The sequence below is a fragment of the Carcharhinus amblyrhynchos genome, chromosome 2 (assembly GCF_965287045.1).
Source record: "Carcharhinus amblyrhynchos chromosome 2, sCarAmb.v2.hapA, whole genome shotgun sequence".
NCBI lineage: Eukaryota > Metazoa > Chordata > Chondrichthyes > Carcharhiniformes > Carcharhinidae > Carcharhinus > Carcharhinus amblyrhynchos.
In genome coordinates, this window is record NC_137325.1 from 26,143,029 (window position 1) to 26,159,616 (window position 16,588).

Sequence of the window (16,588 nt, forward strand, 5' to 3'; positions counted from 1 at the left end):
AGCCACAGACTGGCCGATCTTTTTATGAAGTTACTGGGTCTGCCACTCTCCCTCTCGTTCTTTTTAAACTCACTGGGTCTGCTGCCCACACTCGCTCTCCCTCGCAGAATCAAAGTAGTTCTATGGTGCAGATGGAGGCCATTTGACCCATTGTCTGCACCGGCTTGGTGCCATTCACCATACCTCTGCTCATTGTTTCTATTCAAGTAATCATCTCATCCCCTCTCGAATAGTCTTGAGTGAACCTCCCTGCCCTACACTTCCAGGGACAACATTCCAAAACTGAACCACTCGCCGTGTGAAAAATCACTTTTAAATCTGTGCCCTCTCATCCCTGACCCTTTTATGAATAGGAACAGTCCTCCTTAACTAACCTGCCCAGTTCCCATCGTGATTTTGAACATTATCAAATCTCCTCTTAGCCGCCTTCTCTCCAAGGAGAACAGTTCTAACCTCTCCGATCTAATCTCATAAGTGAAGTTTCTCATCCCTGGAACCATTCTTGTAAACCTCTTCTGCACTCTCAAAAACCCAGCCTGCAGGTGCAGCAGGTGGTCAGGAAGGCGAATGGGATGCTGGCCTTCATAGCGAGGGGGATTGAATATAAAAGTAGGGAGGTCTTGCTGCGGCTGTATAGGGCATTGGTGAGGCCGCAGCTGGAGTACTGTGTGCAGTTTTGGTCGCCGCACTTACGCAAGGATATTTTGGCCTTGGAGGGAGTGCAGAGGAGGTTTACTACGCTGATGCTGGAGTTGAGGGGGTTGAGCTATGAGGAGAGGCTGAATAAACTAGGCTTGTACTCGTTAGAGTTTAGAAGAATGAGGGGAGATCTCATTGAGACGTATAAGATGATGAATGGAATGGATAGGATAGAGGTGGAGAGACTCTTCCCGCTCAAAGGACAGTAGGACTAGGGGGCACAGCCTCAAGATAAAGGGGGGGGGGGGGGGCGGTTTAGAACGGAGTTGAGGAGGAACTTCTTCACTCAAAGGGTGGTGAATCTGTGGAATTCTCTGCCCGTTGAAGTGGTGGAGGCTACCTCGCTAAATATTTTTAAGACGCGGGTTGATGGGTTTTTGATGAGAGAGGGGATTAAGGGTTATGGGGAGAGGGCGGGAATGTGGAACTGAGCCACGACAGATCAGCCATGATCTTATTGAATGGCGGGGCAGGCTCGAAGGGCTAGATGGCCTACTCCTGCTCCTATTTGTTATGTTCTTATGTTCTCTCTACAATGTGTCCATATCCTTCCTACAGTAGCCCAGAACCGTACGCAGTATTCCAGCTGAGGTCTAACTAGTGTCTTGTATAACTTCCTTGCTCGTGTACTCGCCCCTTTTTATATTTGGCAAAGAAAACATAAATTTCCCCTTCTCTTTCACATTAATTGCATCAGAAAAAAATACACATTTTATTGAATTTTGTTACTTATTTCTCCTTCAACAATTCACTTTGATCCAGTCCGATTTCTGAGGAAGATGTGGGGGCTGAAACCTGCAATGTTTTCCTTTCACAATGCTGCTTGATCAGTAACTGATGAAGTTTTATATTCTGAGGCTGTATTTTTCTGCTCCAATGAAACTCATTAAATATGGACTCCTTTGCAAGTGACTACATGCATTTTGCTCATCATTAATTATAAATTAGATCAGCTAATCAAAAACACTTCTCAAAGCTAATGGATGCCCACATGAGCTTGAAGATAAGGGCGTCTCTTTTTAAAGCCGTTATCAATAACCTTTTCTTCATTTACTGCATAATGGTCACAAGGTGGATAATAAAACTCTTGCAGTTTCAAGCAAAGACACATCTTTTAAGTTACCCAGAGCTTGCTAAGGGTTAATCGTGTGGTGTGGTCTAGGAGTCCTGTATAGGTCAGCTTGATCCAACCTCCCTTCTGTTATGGCACTGAGTGGAATATTTAGGATTTTTTAAAGGATTTAACATTTTATTTTGCGGTGCTAGCCCAGAATTGACAGCACTTATTACCATGCCGGGATTCGAACTCTCAATCTCAAGCTGAGGTAACTCAGCTACCCCTAAAAGGCACGGATTTCCTGCTTGCTTACCTCTGTTTTCTTTCCCAAAAATAAAATGTTCATTATTTTTACCCTGGAAGCAGTAAAACTAGGAAGTTAAAAACGTGTAAACGGGGGTTAAATTATGATTTATTCCCAGAACGGTGTAAATTACGGAAGAGCCATCTGCTTGGCTTGAGAGTTTGGAGCTAAGGGAATGACTACAGCGAACACACTTGCTGGAATTTTACCGCCTGGCTCACCCGAGGCTCTTAACACCCCGCGCGAAGCCAGCAGAGAACGCTGTTCTGTGAGCCTCGCCTATCCCGACTCCAGTAACATTCCAGCAACTTTTTCCGACTGCGCTCACGTTCTCTGGTTCCTGCATATGATGAGGCATCGGGTTCACTGGGATGTGACTCTGCCATGATTTGCTGTCGCTGCTGTTGGTGACACTGGTGTTTCTGCCTCGATTCAGCAGGTTGATATACGTGAGAGTGGACAGGCAAAACCATTCTGCTCAGTGCACCCAGACTGCTGGTTGCACTTCACGTTGTCTCTGGAAATGGAATGAGCAAATTGTAAATGCAACTCCATCAATCCCTGTTTTGGCTCAGCGCCCTCCCCCCCCCGCCCCCAACCAAGAAAAAAGCGCAGTGATTACGAGCCTTTATCGCTGCTTATTTTTGTGGTTAAAAGAAGATGCTTCCATTGCATCAGGAGAAAGAGACAGGCAAGTTTCACAAATGTTTGTGACTCAGTGCAGGTGAAGTCCTAGAACCTTCTGGGCTACAGTCCAGGGGCTGGAAAATGGATTTAGGCTTGGGCACCTCTTTCAGCTGGCACAGACATGATGGGCAGAGTGATCACCTTCTGTGCTGTAAACCTACATTGTTCTAAATGCCTGAACGAGGGGACTGGCAGTGACTGTGTGTGAGTTGCTGCTTGGGAGAGCCAGTCCCCACACAATGGGTCAAATGTTCTTCTGGGCTGCAACAATTCCATGATTCTTTCATTGTCTTCCATGTTCCGCTTGGCTGAGTCAGGTATTTTTCACCTTCAACACGGCAGTCTCCAACCTTGCAGATAGTTCAAAGGTGCCATCGAAAGGAAAACTGAACAAAGAAACATTGGGATTACAACGATTGGGGGATTTGGGTGGGAGCAGTGAGTATTTTGCACTGGTAAATTTGAACTGTCTACGCCAGGTATAATCACAACCTGTGAATACTGAGTATGTTACTTCAGATAGAAACCAGAAGACATGTTAGGCAGTTGAAGAAAGTTGAACCAAATGTACCAAAATATTTCAGAAACTTGACGTGAATAAATGTTTGGTCTGTACGATTTATAATTATATATTTACCAGCTGACCACCTCTGGCAATGCTTGTGAACCACATTGAAAAAAACTCTTCCTTTAGCAGTCATTGCTTGGGTCTAGTTACTCATTATATCACTTAAGGCTCAACTGGACTTCCAGTCTAAAGTTCAAATATCACACTTCACATAAAACTAAACTTTTCAATGGGCTTCACGGTGGCACCATGGTTAGCACTGCTGCCTCATAGTGCCAGGAACACAGGTTCGATTCCCAGCTTGGGTCATTGTGCAGAGGCTGCATGTTCTCCCCATACCTGGGTGGGTTTCCTCCAGGTGCTCTGGTTTCCTCCAAAGTGCGAAAGACGTGCTGGTTCGGTGCATTGGCCATACTAAATTCTCCCTCCATGTACCTGAACAAGTGTCAGAGTGTGGCGACTAGGGGATTTTCGCAGTAAGTTCATTGCGGTGTTAATGTAAGCTTACTTGTGACATTAATAAATAAACTCAGAAATCATAGAATCCCTACAGTACAGAAAGAGGCCATTTGGCCCATCGAGTCTGCACCGACCATAATTCCACCCAGACCCTACCCCAATATCTTGCCACTAATCCTTCTAACCTACGCATCTCAGGACACTAAGGGCAATTTTAGAATGGCCAATCGACCTAACCTGCACATCTTTGGACTGTGGGAGGAAACCCGAGCACCCGGAGGAAACCCATGCAGACACGAGGGGAATGTGCAAACTCCATATAGACAGTGACCCAAACTGGGAATCGAACCCTTGTCCCTGGAGCTGTGAAGCAGCAGTGCTAACCATTGTGCTACCGTGCCGCCCAAACTTAGGATCTGTTGACTTCAGCACTATTTTCTTCAATCATAGAACCATACAGTGCAGAAGGAGGCCATTCAGTCCATTGAGTCTGCATCGACCACAACCCAATGCACTTGCTCTAACTAGTCCCCCTGACACTAAGGGGCAATTCAGCATGATAATCCACCTGACCTGCACATCTTTTGGACTCTGGGGGGAAACTGGAGTATCCCGAGGGAACCCATGCAGACATGGGGAGAACGTGCAAACTCCACACAGACAGTGATCTAAGCCAGGAATCGAACCCGAGTCCCTCGTGCAATGAAGCAGCAGTGCTAACCACTGTGCCACCATGTCACCTGTCAATGTCTACGCGATGCAGATTTCTTTAGGAAAGATACTTGTATTAATAAAATGTAGATTTACCACTTCCAGCTTTGTGAGGGAAAAAGGAGTTAGAGAAGGCTGTCTGCCTCAGTACACCTGTCATTTGGAGTATCACTGCTATTTTATCTCACTTATCCCGTAGTGTGTAGCACTTACTGCATGCTGGTTCCCACAATGAAATGCAGCATTGAAAAATTTAAAAAAAAACAAAGTAGCAAATTGATGTGGTTTTTTTTATCAAGCACTGAATGGGGAAATTCCCTTGAGCATAGCGTAAAATCTCACCAGATCATCAAGACAGGAACACCTCATTGTTCATGCAGTTTAGGTTAATTCAGAAATAGATTTTTTTTTCTTTTTATAGTAAACATTGGCTGTTAAATTACGTGAAGTTTTTAACCGTGAATATCTTTTTTTTATTTCACAGGAAATAGCGACTATCTTGGCCCAGAAGCAGCTACGTTCCATTATTTTGAGTGTAAGTCTGGGGATGGGCTATTTGGAATAGTCAATGTTTGTACCTGAACAATTTTTTTGCATATTTAATTGGAAAACGGCAATGAGCATTTCTACAGCCTTCGACATTGTGGAATGTCCAAAGATGCTTTTATGCAAGTGTAATCAGACAAAAATTGCGACACAGTTAGAGATGAAAAATCAAAGAAAAGGTTTTAAGGAGTATCTTAAAGGCAGCAAAAGAGGGTGTGATAGTTTTATGGAATTTAGGGCTGTAAACACTGATTGTATGGTCATTGGTGGAGGGTGCAGAAGAAGCCAGAGTTGGAGAAACTTGTGTAAGGACTTGGACACCAAACTGAGCTGAAAGATTTTAGCTTTTGGAGGCGAGAAATTCTAAGGGATCCTTCTGGCCTTTAAATAAAGCACAGCGGCTTCTTTCTTTTTGTTCTGAATGGCCTGTGCAGTCCTTTAAGTACTGGTGGTTAAATCACTCAGTGAGTGCATGGTGCACACCCTTCAACTGGCAACTTGGTGTTGGCCTTACAAACAAATGAAACAAATAAAATCCCAGTTGGCACATCAGGCTTGTTCCACATCCATGGTACCTGGAACATGGAACTCGACACATCTTCTCTTCTTCTGCCAAACTGCAACCCCACCCCACCTGCCCCCATCTCAATGGCAATCCGATCTTGTGGGAGAGGCATGAGACCAGGCACAAAAAGGGAGAAAACGTTTGCAAAATTTCTGTCTGACCTCCGAGGTAATCAAGAGGCTGCATTGACCATGTTTATGTTACCTGTCAAATCTCTTGCCTATGTTATTGGAGCATAATAAGTTCCCACCTATGTTTCCCATGTGGAAGCACCAGCCAAAATAACAAGTTAGGGTGAGGCAGCCAATGTTATGCTATTGTTTAGCTTTAGGAGGGGAGAAATTCTAAGAGATCCTTCTGGCCTTTAAATAAAGCACAATGGCTTCTTCTGGCAGCCAACGTACAGCTGTTGTTTTTCATATCTGCCTGATGGAGTGTAAGAGGTTTTGAGACCGGAAAATAAATTTCAGACATGGGGACACTTGACAGAGCGATATTAGGACAATATATTCAGCAATAAAAGTTAAACAGCCCAACATTTTCCTTTATTACCATTTGGTAAACTTAATATTTGGTATCTCATTTAAATATACATCCCAAGTCCTTCATCTGTGCATTTCAAAGCAGATCCTTTGATCACAACTGGGAATATATTCCGGACACCTGTCCCTACTTCCCTTTGCTTTTCACACTATCAATTCACACCATCAATTCCTGTCAAAGCGTGACCCCAATTTAACTTCAGTCACACAGGCAACAACTCAAGTCACACGTCTAAAATTAATCCTTCATCCACCAGAAACCCATACAAGACACACAAAAAGAATTCATAGCACCGAGTATAAAACGCATTAAAAAAGTACGCATTTTCTACAAGAGGCACTTAAAATTGATTTCAGTAAGAGTTTAAAACCGCAATTAGATTCATGTTGACAGCCTAACGTGATGCAAATTTTTGAAGCCATCTACAGAAAGGAGGAGGAATGAAGCTATGCTTAAACAAAAAGAGTGAGTGAGGTTTTTAAAAAAATTCTTTAGCAACCCTTCTTGGATTGAGCAAATTGTTATTTGAATTTGGTAAATCTGGCAACTATTCAGGGAATTTGGGTAGACTGAATTGCTCAAATCATTTAGAGTTCGCCATTAAGTGATGGGTCATAATGGTCTAGTTTCTACCGGTAAGAAGACAACAAGTAGAATGGAAAATTGCATTTATGAAACACAATGTACGATGTAGTTTATAATCATTTATTAATTTTGTTGGAGGAGCTTCTTTGATGTAGTTACAGGTGATATTACACAGTGTTTCCATGTTGTGTTCTTCCGAATTCCCCGCTTTTCCTCATCCTGCCGTCGCCACCTTGTTTTCAGCTGCCTTTACCTTTGAGTTCTCCATCTCCCCTCCTTTAAAACATACATATTTCGCTCAATATTTCTATTAAGTGGCTCGTTATCAAATTTTGTTAACATTCCTATGAAGCACTTTGGGATATATTAGGAGATTAAAGCTGGAATTTTACCACCCCATCCGCCATGGAATTAGTGTAGGGCAGACCATGGAAAGGTCCGTTGACCTCGGACGGGATTTTATGGTTTCGGGGCGTGCGAGGCCATAAAATACTGCCCTAAAAGTGCGAATGAATGTATAAACTGACTAATATTTTGTTCAATTGATTTGCTTGTTAAAGTCTAAACAAGATTTGAAGTTGTGATGCTCTGATACTTTCACAGAAACATGTGAAAGTGCAAAATAATATTTGTCTGTGGAAGAGTTGAAGCAATTTACAAAAAGCTTTTGCTGTTTACTATCCAGGGCTTATTATGGCAAACTCTTTGAAACCCCAGAGGGTTAAGGGGGTAGAATTCAAATTTAGTGGGAGTGTAGTTTTTGCAATTCCCAGTAGGCTGTCCATTAAAATTATGCCCAATTTTCCTTGTCAGGAGGAGATGATCGGATCTTGAAGTCGCTTAATCTTAAAGATGCTTCCTCATGTGGCTTAACATCTCTGTGTGATGGAGAGTGATGAGAAATAGGTGGAGTGCTATGAATTTGAAATCAGGCTAGACTGATAGTTGATGCAGTACACAAGGGTTCTCATTTGCCTCACAGTATCGGCTTTTCACTTAATAGATGAATGCACTGCTTCACAGAGGAAAAGTGAGTTAATTTTGGATCCAAGTGAGTAATAATAAAGCACAAGTACTAATGTCCTTTGGGGAAGGAAACCTGACGTCCTTACCTGGTCTGGCCTATATGTGACTCCAGACCACAGCAATTTGGCTGACCCTCAACTGTCCTTGAGCAACTAAGGATGGGCAATAAAAGCTGTGGAGCCAGAGACGGCCATGTCCCACGAGTGAATGAAAGAAAACAAGTCTTTCACAGATTGAGGGCTTTGATCCTTCCATTAATAGTCTGTGGCCCACAGTGATCATCTTTAATAATAGAGGAGGTCTTTTTTAGTCCTCCTGAAGAAAATAGAACTGCAACTTAGTTTTCTATTTTCAACATTCTAAACTAGCTTCAATAACCACACCATCACCTTTATTTAGAATAGCAACCTATTGAAAGTCTTGTAGACATACACAGGATGTGGCATGGACTAGCTGTCACGAAGCATGTTAAGAGGTAGTGAGGCAGGGTCCCAGGATTTTTTTAATACCAGATTGTTATCTCAACAGTTAAAAACAATTTGACCTCAACTCAGATCAACTTCAATCACATGCATGAGTCAAAGTTCTACCTGTCTGTGGCCTTCACCTTGACAACTCTCCACAATCTCTTCACTCCTCCAAATCTGGCCTCTTGAATTTAATCACTCCAACATTGGTGACTCCCGTTTGCCATCAGCTGCCCAGGCCCTGGCTTCAGAATTTTTTTTTTTAATTATTCATCCATTGGATGTGGCTGGGCCAGCATCTATTGCCCATCCCAAGAGTCAACCACATTGCTGTGAGTTTGGAGTCAAGCCAAACTGGGTAAGGACTGCAAATGAACCAGATGAGTTTTTCCAACAATTGGCAATAGTTTCATTGTCATCAGTGGATTCTTAATTCTGGATTTTTTTAGTTGAATTCAAATTCCACCATCTGCCGTAGCGCAGTTCAAACCCTGGTCCCCAGAATATTAGCTGAGTTTCTGAATTAATAGTCGAGTGATAATGCCACTAGGCCATCGCCTCCCCAAATGTCTCCACCTCTCTTTGACACTTGTGAAACACCTGTGGGACATCATACCATGTTAAAGGTGTGATACAACAGTAAGCTGTTGTTCTAAACTCCAGAAATACCACACAAATGCTCTGACTAAGGCAGATCTCTCCTGCTTATTCTGCTAAAAGCAAAGTTCCATGAGTGCCGGAAATCTGAAATAAAATAGAAAATGCTGGAGATACTCAGTGGGGCAGACAGCAACCTTAGGAAAGGAAGAACAGTTAACGTTTCTGATCGATAACCTTCCTCATTTGAGTTACATTTCATATTAGCACCTGCGAAACAGAGGATTTTTGTTCAGTCTGCTTTCGTGCTGCATGTATTGTGACCCCATTCAAATTACAACCCCCTGGATAAGAGAATGCATTGGTCTTTCTGTCTTGTGAGGGAGTCTGATGATGCCAGTGCTGGAGAATGTAAAGAAAGCCTCCTTTAACAGTTCTGTCAGCCTGTGCTGCCAGTTAGTCCTAATCTAGTAGCATTCAACTCAAAATATTTTGCTCACCAAGTTGTTGAAGATGCGATCTGCTGGCAACAGTGCTGTGAGGGAAACAAAACGCCTGAGACCTGAGTGAAGAGGCCTCCCTCCCTGAAGTGATTTAAGGGAATGGGAAGTAAACAGTGAAGGGACTGAGAAAGAGGGCGAATTAAAGGTATGACTTCAATATCAAATCAGGTACAGAAAGACTGTACAGGGATAGGGTGGGGGTGGAGAGATTGGATAATGAGAGAGAGGGGTAAAGAAGAAATGTCACTTCACCCAGAGTTGTGAACCTGTGGAATTCTCTATCACCGAAAGGTGTTGGGTCCAGTTCATTAGATATGTTCAAGAGGTGGCTCTTGTGTCTAAAGGGATCAAGGGGCATGGAGAGGAAGTGGGATACTGAAAGTGCATGATCAACATGATTAGGGTGGCATGGTGGCACAGTGGTTAGCCCTGCTGCCCTCGCAGCGCCAGGGACCCGGGTTCAATTCCGGCTTCGGCTACCTGTCCGTGTGGAGTTTGTGCATTCTCCCTGGGTCTGCGTGGGTTTCCTCCCACAATCCAAAGATGTGTGGGTTAGGTTGATTGACCATGATAAATTGACCCTAGTGTCAAGGGATTAGCGTGCTAAATATGTGGAGTTATGGGAATAGGGTGTGGGTGAGATTGTGGTTGGTGGGCCGACTGGCCTCCTTCAGCACTGCAGGGATCCTATGATTCTGACGTGATCATTTTGAATGATGGTGCAGGCTGGATGGGCCGAATGGCCTACTCCTGCACCTATTTTATATGGTTCGATGTCATTTAAAATTTGGCACTTTTAAAATCCCTGAGAAATTAAAAATCTGGAGGAATGAGCCTCCGCACTTGAAATAGTTAATTTTTAAGTGCCACAGAGACTTTTGGCGAAGGTTAACACAGAAACCAAGCTCCAGGTCTTTGCCACCGCCTCCTCTGAAACAGTTGAGAAAATTGGTCTTTCACCAAAAAGAACTGAGATCCTTTTCCAACCAGCTCCCACAGCACCTGCCCCCCCATCGATTTAATTAATACTTAACACGTAGTTAAATAGTATTTCAACTTGTAATTACTAGTCGTAAATATCTACAGCGGATTTGGATTGTATCTGCCGTGTAAATTCATGAAGTGTTATTTGTCACATGTCTACTGTTTGGTACATAGCAGGATTGTGAAGCTAATGAAAGAGTGGCACATCTTGGACAACAACGTTTGGAGATTCACACTTAACCCTCTCTTCCCTCGTGCTTTTTGTACCATTCACCCGTAAATAACAACAAGTGCTGCTAACCTTACCATGATTTTCATTACAAAACTTGCCGAAATAAAAATTTTCACCTCGTCAGCTCACCTCAGGTTTATTTACTCGTCTTTCTGTAAAGTTATCTTTAAATAAAGAGAATTTTAATGCTTGAGAAGAAACCAGAAAATTAAAATTAGGCAAATCATGATCTTTCAAAGTCCCTGACTTTCGCAGAATGTTTAGTCCTAAATTGTCCAATTTAGCACATCATTTGCTTTGCTACCTCTGGAGTTGATAATCCCAAATTGCTCGTTCTCAGTCTCGCCTCATCTGGTTTTTATCACTTGATGAACGTATGTGCTCAATTTCCTCTTTGAACATTTCAAAATCAGAGCATATCGTGATCTTTTATCCTAAGAACACTGAATCACGGCCTATAATAATTCCATGGCCTCATCCTGGGCCTGGACAATCCACAGAGATTACAATAGAATCCCTACAATGCAGAAGGAGGCCATTCGGCCCACTGAGTCTGCACCGACCACAATCCCACCCAGGCCCTATTCCCATAACCCCCGTATTTACTCTGCTAATCCCCTCACATTAAGGTCAAATTAGCAAGACCAGTCCACCTAACCTACAAATCTTTGTACTGTGGGAGAAAACCAGAGCACCCGGCTGAAACCCACGCAGACACGTGGAGAACGTGCAAACTCCACACACACACTGACCCAAGCAGGGATTTGAACCCAGGTCCCTGGTGCTGTGAGGCAGTAGTACTAACGGCTGTGCCATCATGCTGCCCCAGGCAGTTTTGGATTAGAGTACCTGCTTTTTCGAAGTGACTTTCTTGACTTCAGACTGTCCCAAAGGACGTTACAGCTAATGAAGTACTATTTACTTATCACTGATAAGGCACCAGGTTTGAGTTGGTTTGTGGTAATTTAGAGAAAGCTTTAGTACTGGAGAGATCGACAAGATGTAGCAAAATAAATCATCCAGGGTTTCTGCTCCTGACCACTATTTGTTGGTCTCAGCTGGACAGCTATTGTATGTCCACGCTAGACTGAGTTGTGATGCCCCCTCTGTTTGAACAGTCTTCAAACACTCACTGTCTAGACTTGCATGTGAAGAACGCCCACTTGGTTAAAATGCCAGAAGGCAGATGGAGTCTATTGAACCGGAGTCAGTGAATCAGTGCATCCAGGAGAAAAGTGAAGGAATATGTGCTGAGAATGAAATGGGTATATGTATAAAAAAACAAACACAATATAATTTGTGCCCTGCATTAGCTAAGATGCTATTCTTTCTGCCCATATGCCATGCTCGTCGGGGTAGTGTAGAAGAAGATGGGTTATGAATGAACTGCTGTTTTCTATAATGGAAAGTCTTTCTATGTAACAGCATGTTATTCGTGGAAATCGAACCATTCACCCTGAAATGGCCCACCAGCTGTATGTCCTTCAAGTGCTGACATTTAATCTTCTGGAAGACCGGATGATGACGAAAATGGATCCACAGGATCAAGTGAGTACTTTTTTTCTGCATTTACGCTAATAGGAGAGATCTGCAAGATGATTACGAGGCCCCAATACTGTTCCAATTAGTGCCAGCTAGAGACGTGCTTGGAAGCTTTCTTGCACCAGCTGTTGTTTGCTGTTCAAAGTCTTGTACTACTAACTGTAGCAAATGATTGTGAACTTAGCTACAGGGATTAAAAAAACTCATCCTCGGGGCAGGCGTGGTGTTTGACAGGGCCACTATTTATTGCCCATCCCTCGATGTCCTGAGAAAGCAATGGGGTGGTGAGCTGCCTTCTTTAACCTCTATGTGGCTTGTTAGGCTATTGCAGTGGGCAGTTAAGACTCAACCATGTTGGTTGTGGATCAGGAGTCATATTTAGGCCAGACTGGGTAAGAACAACAGGTGTCTGAAATACTTCCTCAGAGGCCTGTCTCCTTCACCAGACTCTCTTTATTTACAAACTCACTTCCACTCCGAAAAATGCTTCAGGTACAAAGTCAGAATCCGAAGTGTCAGTGGCCCTGATATTCCCATACATAATATAGTTATATAGAGGTGAGGCTCCCTGATTGGGCTGGCAATTATGACCTCAATCAGGGAGTTTGTACTTCAAAAGACCAATTTCATGGACCTTGTTGATGTCATTACAGTTTCCGCCTCTTGTAATTTCTGAGCCGTTTGAGTTTTTACAATAGCTTCTCTTTTACTAATGCTTGTGCTCATTTCCAGATTTTACTTCTAATTCAATCTGTCCTGGGCTTCTGAATTAACATAACTGCTGCATTGCTGTATTTGTAGTGGGTCAGAACATACAGCCACTAGTTTTTAGTGATTACTGATTGGGCAGTTTTGCACAGAGAAATAGATAGAGTTGGAAAATGAGTTGAGTGGCGGTACATTCAGGGATTGGGCTGTGCAGGGAAATCTTTGTCTTGAGGAAAGGATAACTCATGTTATACAGGACCTGAGCATGTTTATTGCTGTTTGATGAATCACATAGAATCTACAGCACAGGAACAGGCAATTCTGTCTTATTGTATTATGGTGACATTTACCCATCCTCCCTCCAATGCTATCATTCTAGCCTTTTCTCCCCAGTGCACTTATTCAATTTTCCCTTCAGGCATCTATGCTATGTGGAGACAAGGAAGGAGTTATTTTACTTGCTGGCTCTCAATTTCATAAGCACAAAATATACATTATTTCTCCCCTCAAGAAGGCAGTCAAGGTTTAATGTAACCACTATAATCAAGACAAACGGATTAAATTTATTCAAGCTGTACTTCAGTTTGTCAGTCTGAATAAAGACTTTAGTGCTGTAGAGTTCACTGAATAATCAAAACATAGAAATAATCCCTTGCCATGTTGCTGCTTGCCTTTGGCTATCTTGCTGGGAAGCCGACATGAGTTCAGCAGCGAAGAGGTATCTGAATACCTTTAATTATTCGAGGAAAATGTTAGAGAAACGCATCCCCCAGTGACAGGGCAGGGCTAAGAGGGAAGGCTGGGAAAAACTTCAGCTTTGGTAGGAGATGAGCGGGAGGAGGAGCTCTTCACTATCAAGGGGACTAAATTGGATGGATAGGATTGGAAAACATTGTTCCAAACTGAAACTTGACTGTAGGGCAAAGGGATGTACAAGCTAGAAAAATCTCAGAATTCAAGTCAGGTTAACACTTCATGCAAAGAGTGATGAATGTCCAGAACAAGCTTTTGAAAGAAAACAGATGCTGTGAGGGAGAAACTGTACTCTTTGAATGACCCAAAGGCTCCTTTGACTTGTACTTGTCTTTGTGAATAGTTAGGGTAATTTTTTTTGATTTGAGCAAGTGTTTGGCCAGTTCCAAAGGTCTGATGTTGTCACTGCCTCTACATCCCCTTCACATTCTACACTATAGAAAGAAGTGGTGAAGAAGCTGCAATCTAATTGAGCACTCAATGATTGAGGACTATGAGAATGGTTTGTGTGAGTGATGTATGCTAAATAGCAGCTACTTTCATAGTTTCCTTCTGTTGATTATTATTTGAAATAACCTAAAACTACAATGGCGTATTAGAGTGGGTTTGCTGGAACTGTATGAGGCTAGCATTGTTCATCTCAACTGGCAACGTTTATATAGGGTGCAGTGGTAAATTGGTGCGATAAGTTGGAATGTTTCTGAAGTCTGGGTTTGATCCCATTGTAGATTGATGGGCTAGCGGTCCCCTTCTCTTGCTGAAAGGACCCCAACAAGGGGAATTAGCAAGGTGGGATTCTGGGGATAAGGCCAGAGTGCAGTTGGTGTCGGTGCAAGCTTGTTGGGCTGAATGGTCTCCTTCCGCACTGCAGCGATTCTTTGAAAATGAATGTTGGTAACCTCAGTCCAGCGTGGTCCTGTAGCACTAGTTTGGCGTATTTCAACACCAAGCACCCTGCAGCTGGCCTGTACTGCACAAGACTCATGAATCAGATTTAAGTTCGTCACACCCCAAAAGTAGAATTATCGGGCGTTTGACACTGAAACCACCTAGCTTGATGACCATATGAGGCTAACTGAAATTTATATTTAAGTGTGTCAGATTGGTACCTGAGCTTGGCAATGTTGATGCACGGTTGATGCAAAACAGCTTTTGTTATTTTTTTCACCTCACTGACTTTCTGTAACATAATGACAGCTAATTTTGGGTGCTCTGAGAAGAGTACCAAAGGTCATGGTGAAGCTGCTGGACTCATGGTGCAGGGATATACTTTGTGACTAATTGTGCAGGTAATCTTGAGCCGTGAAATTTGTTCAATTGTATTTAACTGATGGTCTGCTTCTTGCTTCCTATTACAGTCCCAAAGGGATATCATATTTGAGCTGCGCAGGATTGCATTTGACGCTGACTTGGAACCTACTAACAGCGGCAGTATTGAGAAGCGGAAGTCCATGTACACAAGAGATTATAAAAAGCTGGGCTTCATTGTGAGTATGCTCCTCCATTGAGAAAACACTCCAAAAGGTAGAGATCATCGGGTTGCTTTAAAAGACCAGGATATTTTGAGAGCCGTTTGTCCTCCGTTTTGAACTTCTCTGTTCAGAGTTCTCTTCTTTCTGAAATTAGAATCCGGATTCTACAAATTGGGCAAGTTCCCAGTGCTTAAAGGGGAATTGATCAGCAAACCCATTATATTTCTCCCCTACCCCCCCCCACCCTTGTATGTTAATCCTGCAACTAGATAGCCCCTTTTTTGCAAAATATCAGATATATGATCTATATTTATTTCCAGTTGCTTTTTTATCCCAGTATCCATTACGGGATGGGGTGTGATGGGGAAGGCATCTGCTTGGCTGAAAATTGGCTTTGAAAGCTGGTTTCTCAGCCCAACAAAATGTTTTAATTCTTCAGGTTGACTTGGCTGTTTTATATATATAAATAGGCCATATTTATAGTATAGCATAGAATCCCTGCAGTGTGGAAAGAGGTCATTCAGCCCATCAAGCCTGCATTGACAACAATCTTACCCTCGCCCTATCCCCGTAACCTCACTTGCTAATCCCCCTGACACTCAGGAGCAATTTAGCATGGCCAAACAACCGATATTGCACATCCAAGGACCGTGGGAGGAAACCGGAGCACCCGGAGGAAACCCACACAGACATGGGGAGAGCATGCAAACTCTACACAGACAGTGACCCGAAGCCAGAATTGAACCTTGGTCCCTGGCGTGTTGAGACTGCAATAGTAACCACTGTGTCACCAGTATCCCTCTTATACAAACCAGGAAAGTTTATAGCAGGATTAAAACAGAATGTGCTGGGAATACTCAGCAAGTGGTACAGTATCTGAAGAGAGGAACAGGACTAACATTGGTCTTTTGCCTGACCTGGAGAAGGTTAAAGATGTAAGAGGTTTTAAGCAAGTAATATTGGATGTGCAGGTTGGAATATTTTCAATATTCTAGCAATTTCATTTTAAACTTTCAATTTAATTTCCATTATTGTTAACGTTTGCTGTGCCACAGACCTTAAAGCATCTCTAGCTTTTCTTCAAACCCCGCCCCCGCCCCCAAGTTCTGGCAAACGGTCGTCAACCTGAAACATTGACTCTGTCTCTCTCTGCGTAGATGCTGCCTCCCCTACTGAGTATTTCCAGCGTTTTCTGATTCTGTTGCAACTTTCCAGCACCCACAATATTTTGTCTCTGTACGAAGGTTGTACCAACTTGATTCATCCTATCTGTGATGCTGGCAGCCCAGGTTTGGCTGGATAAGATTGCTGGTCAGCGACATGGCGAGAGTAAATAATGCAAATTAAATTGGAAGTTTAAAATAAAATGTCCCTAGAGTAATCAGAGTCCAACCATCTGGACTCATGGGCTCTTGGATTCTTGGCAATTATCACCAAAGCTAAGAATGCCACATAACTCAGATCCATTTCCAAGAATAAATTAGACCTGGCTTTGTTTATTACTATGAGATAGCTTTCATGTAGCTTTTATATTTAATTTCTATGCTGGTTGTTTAATTTTTCTATATTATGTCTCAGCA

At 42.9% G+C, this 16,588-nt stretch overlaps 1 protein-coding gene across 5 annotated transcripts in view; it reads left to right on the top strand.

Annotated features, from left to right (window-relative positions):
* elmo1 (engulfment and cell motility 1 (ced-12 homolog, C. elegans)) overlaps window positions 1-16,588 on the top strand; it is a 259,536-nt gene that overhangs the window by 121,826 nt on the left and 121,122 nt on the right. For all 5 annotated transcript variants that reach the window (XM_080203660.1, XM_080203693.1, XM_080203676.1 and 2 more), the window contains 3 exons: window positions 4,970-5,020; window positions 11,959-12,081; window positions 14,895-15,023. In XM_080203660.1, coding sequence (XP_080059786.1) covers window positions 4,970-5,020; window positions 11,959-12,081; window positions 14,895-15,023 — 303 coding nt within the window. The remainder of the gene's footprint in view (window positions 1-4,969; window positions 5,021-11,958; window positions 12,082-14,894; window positions 15,024-16,588) is intronic.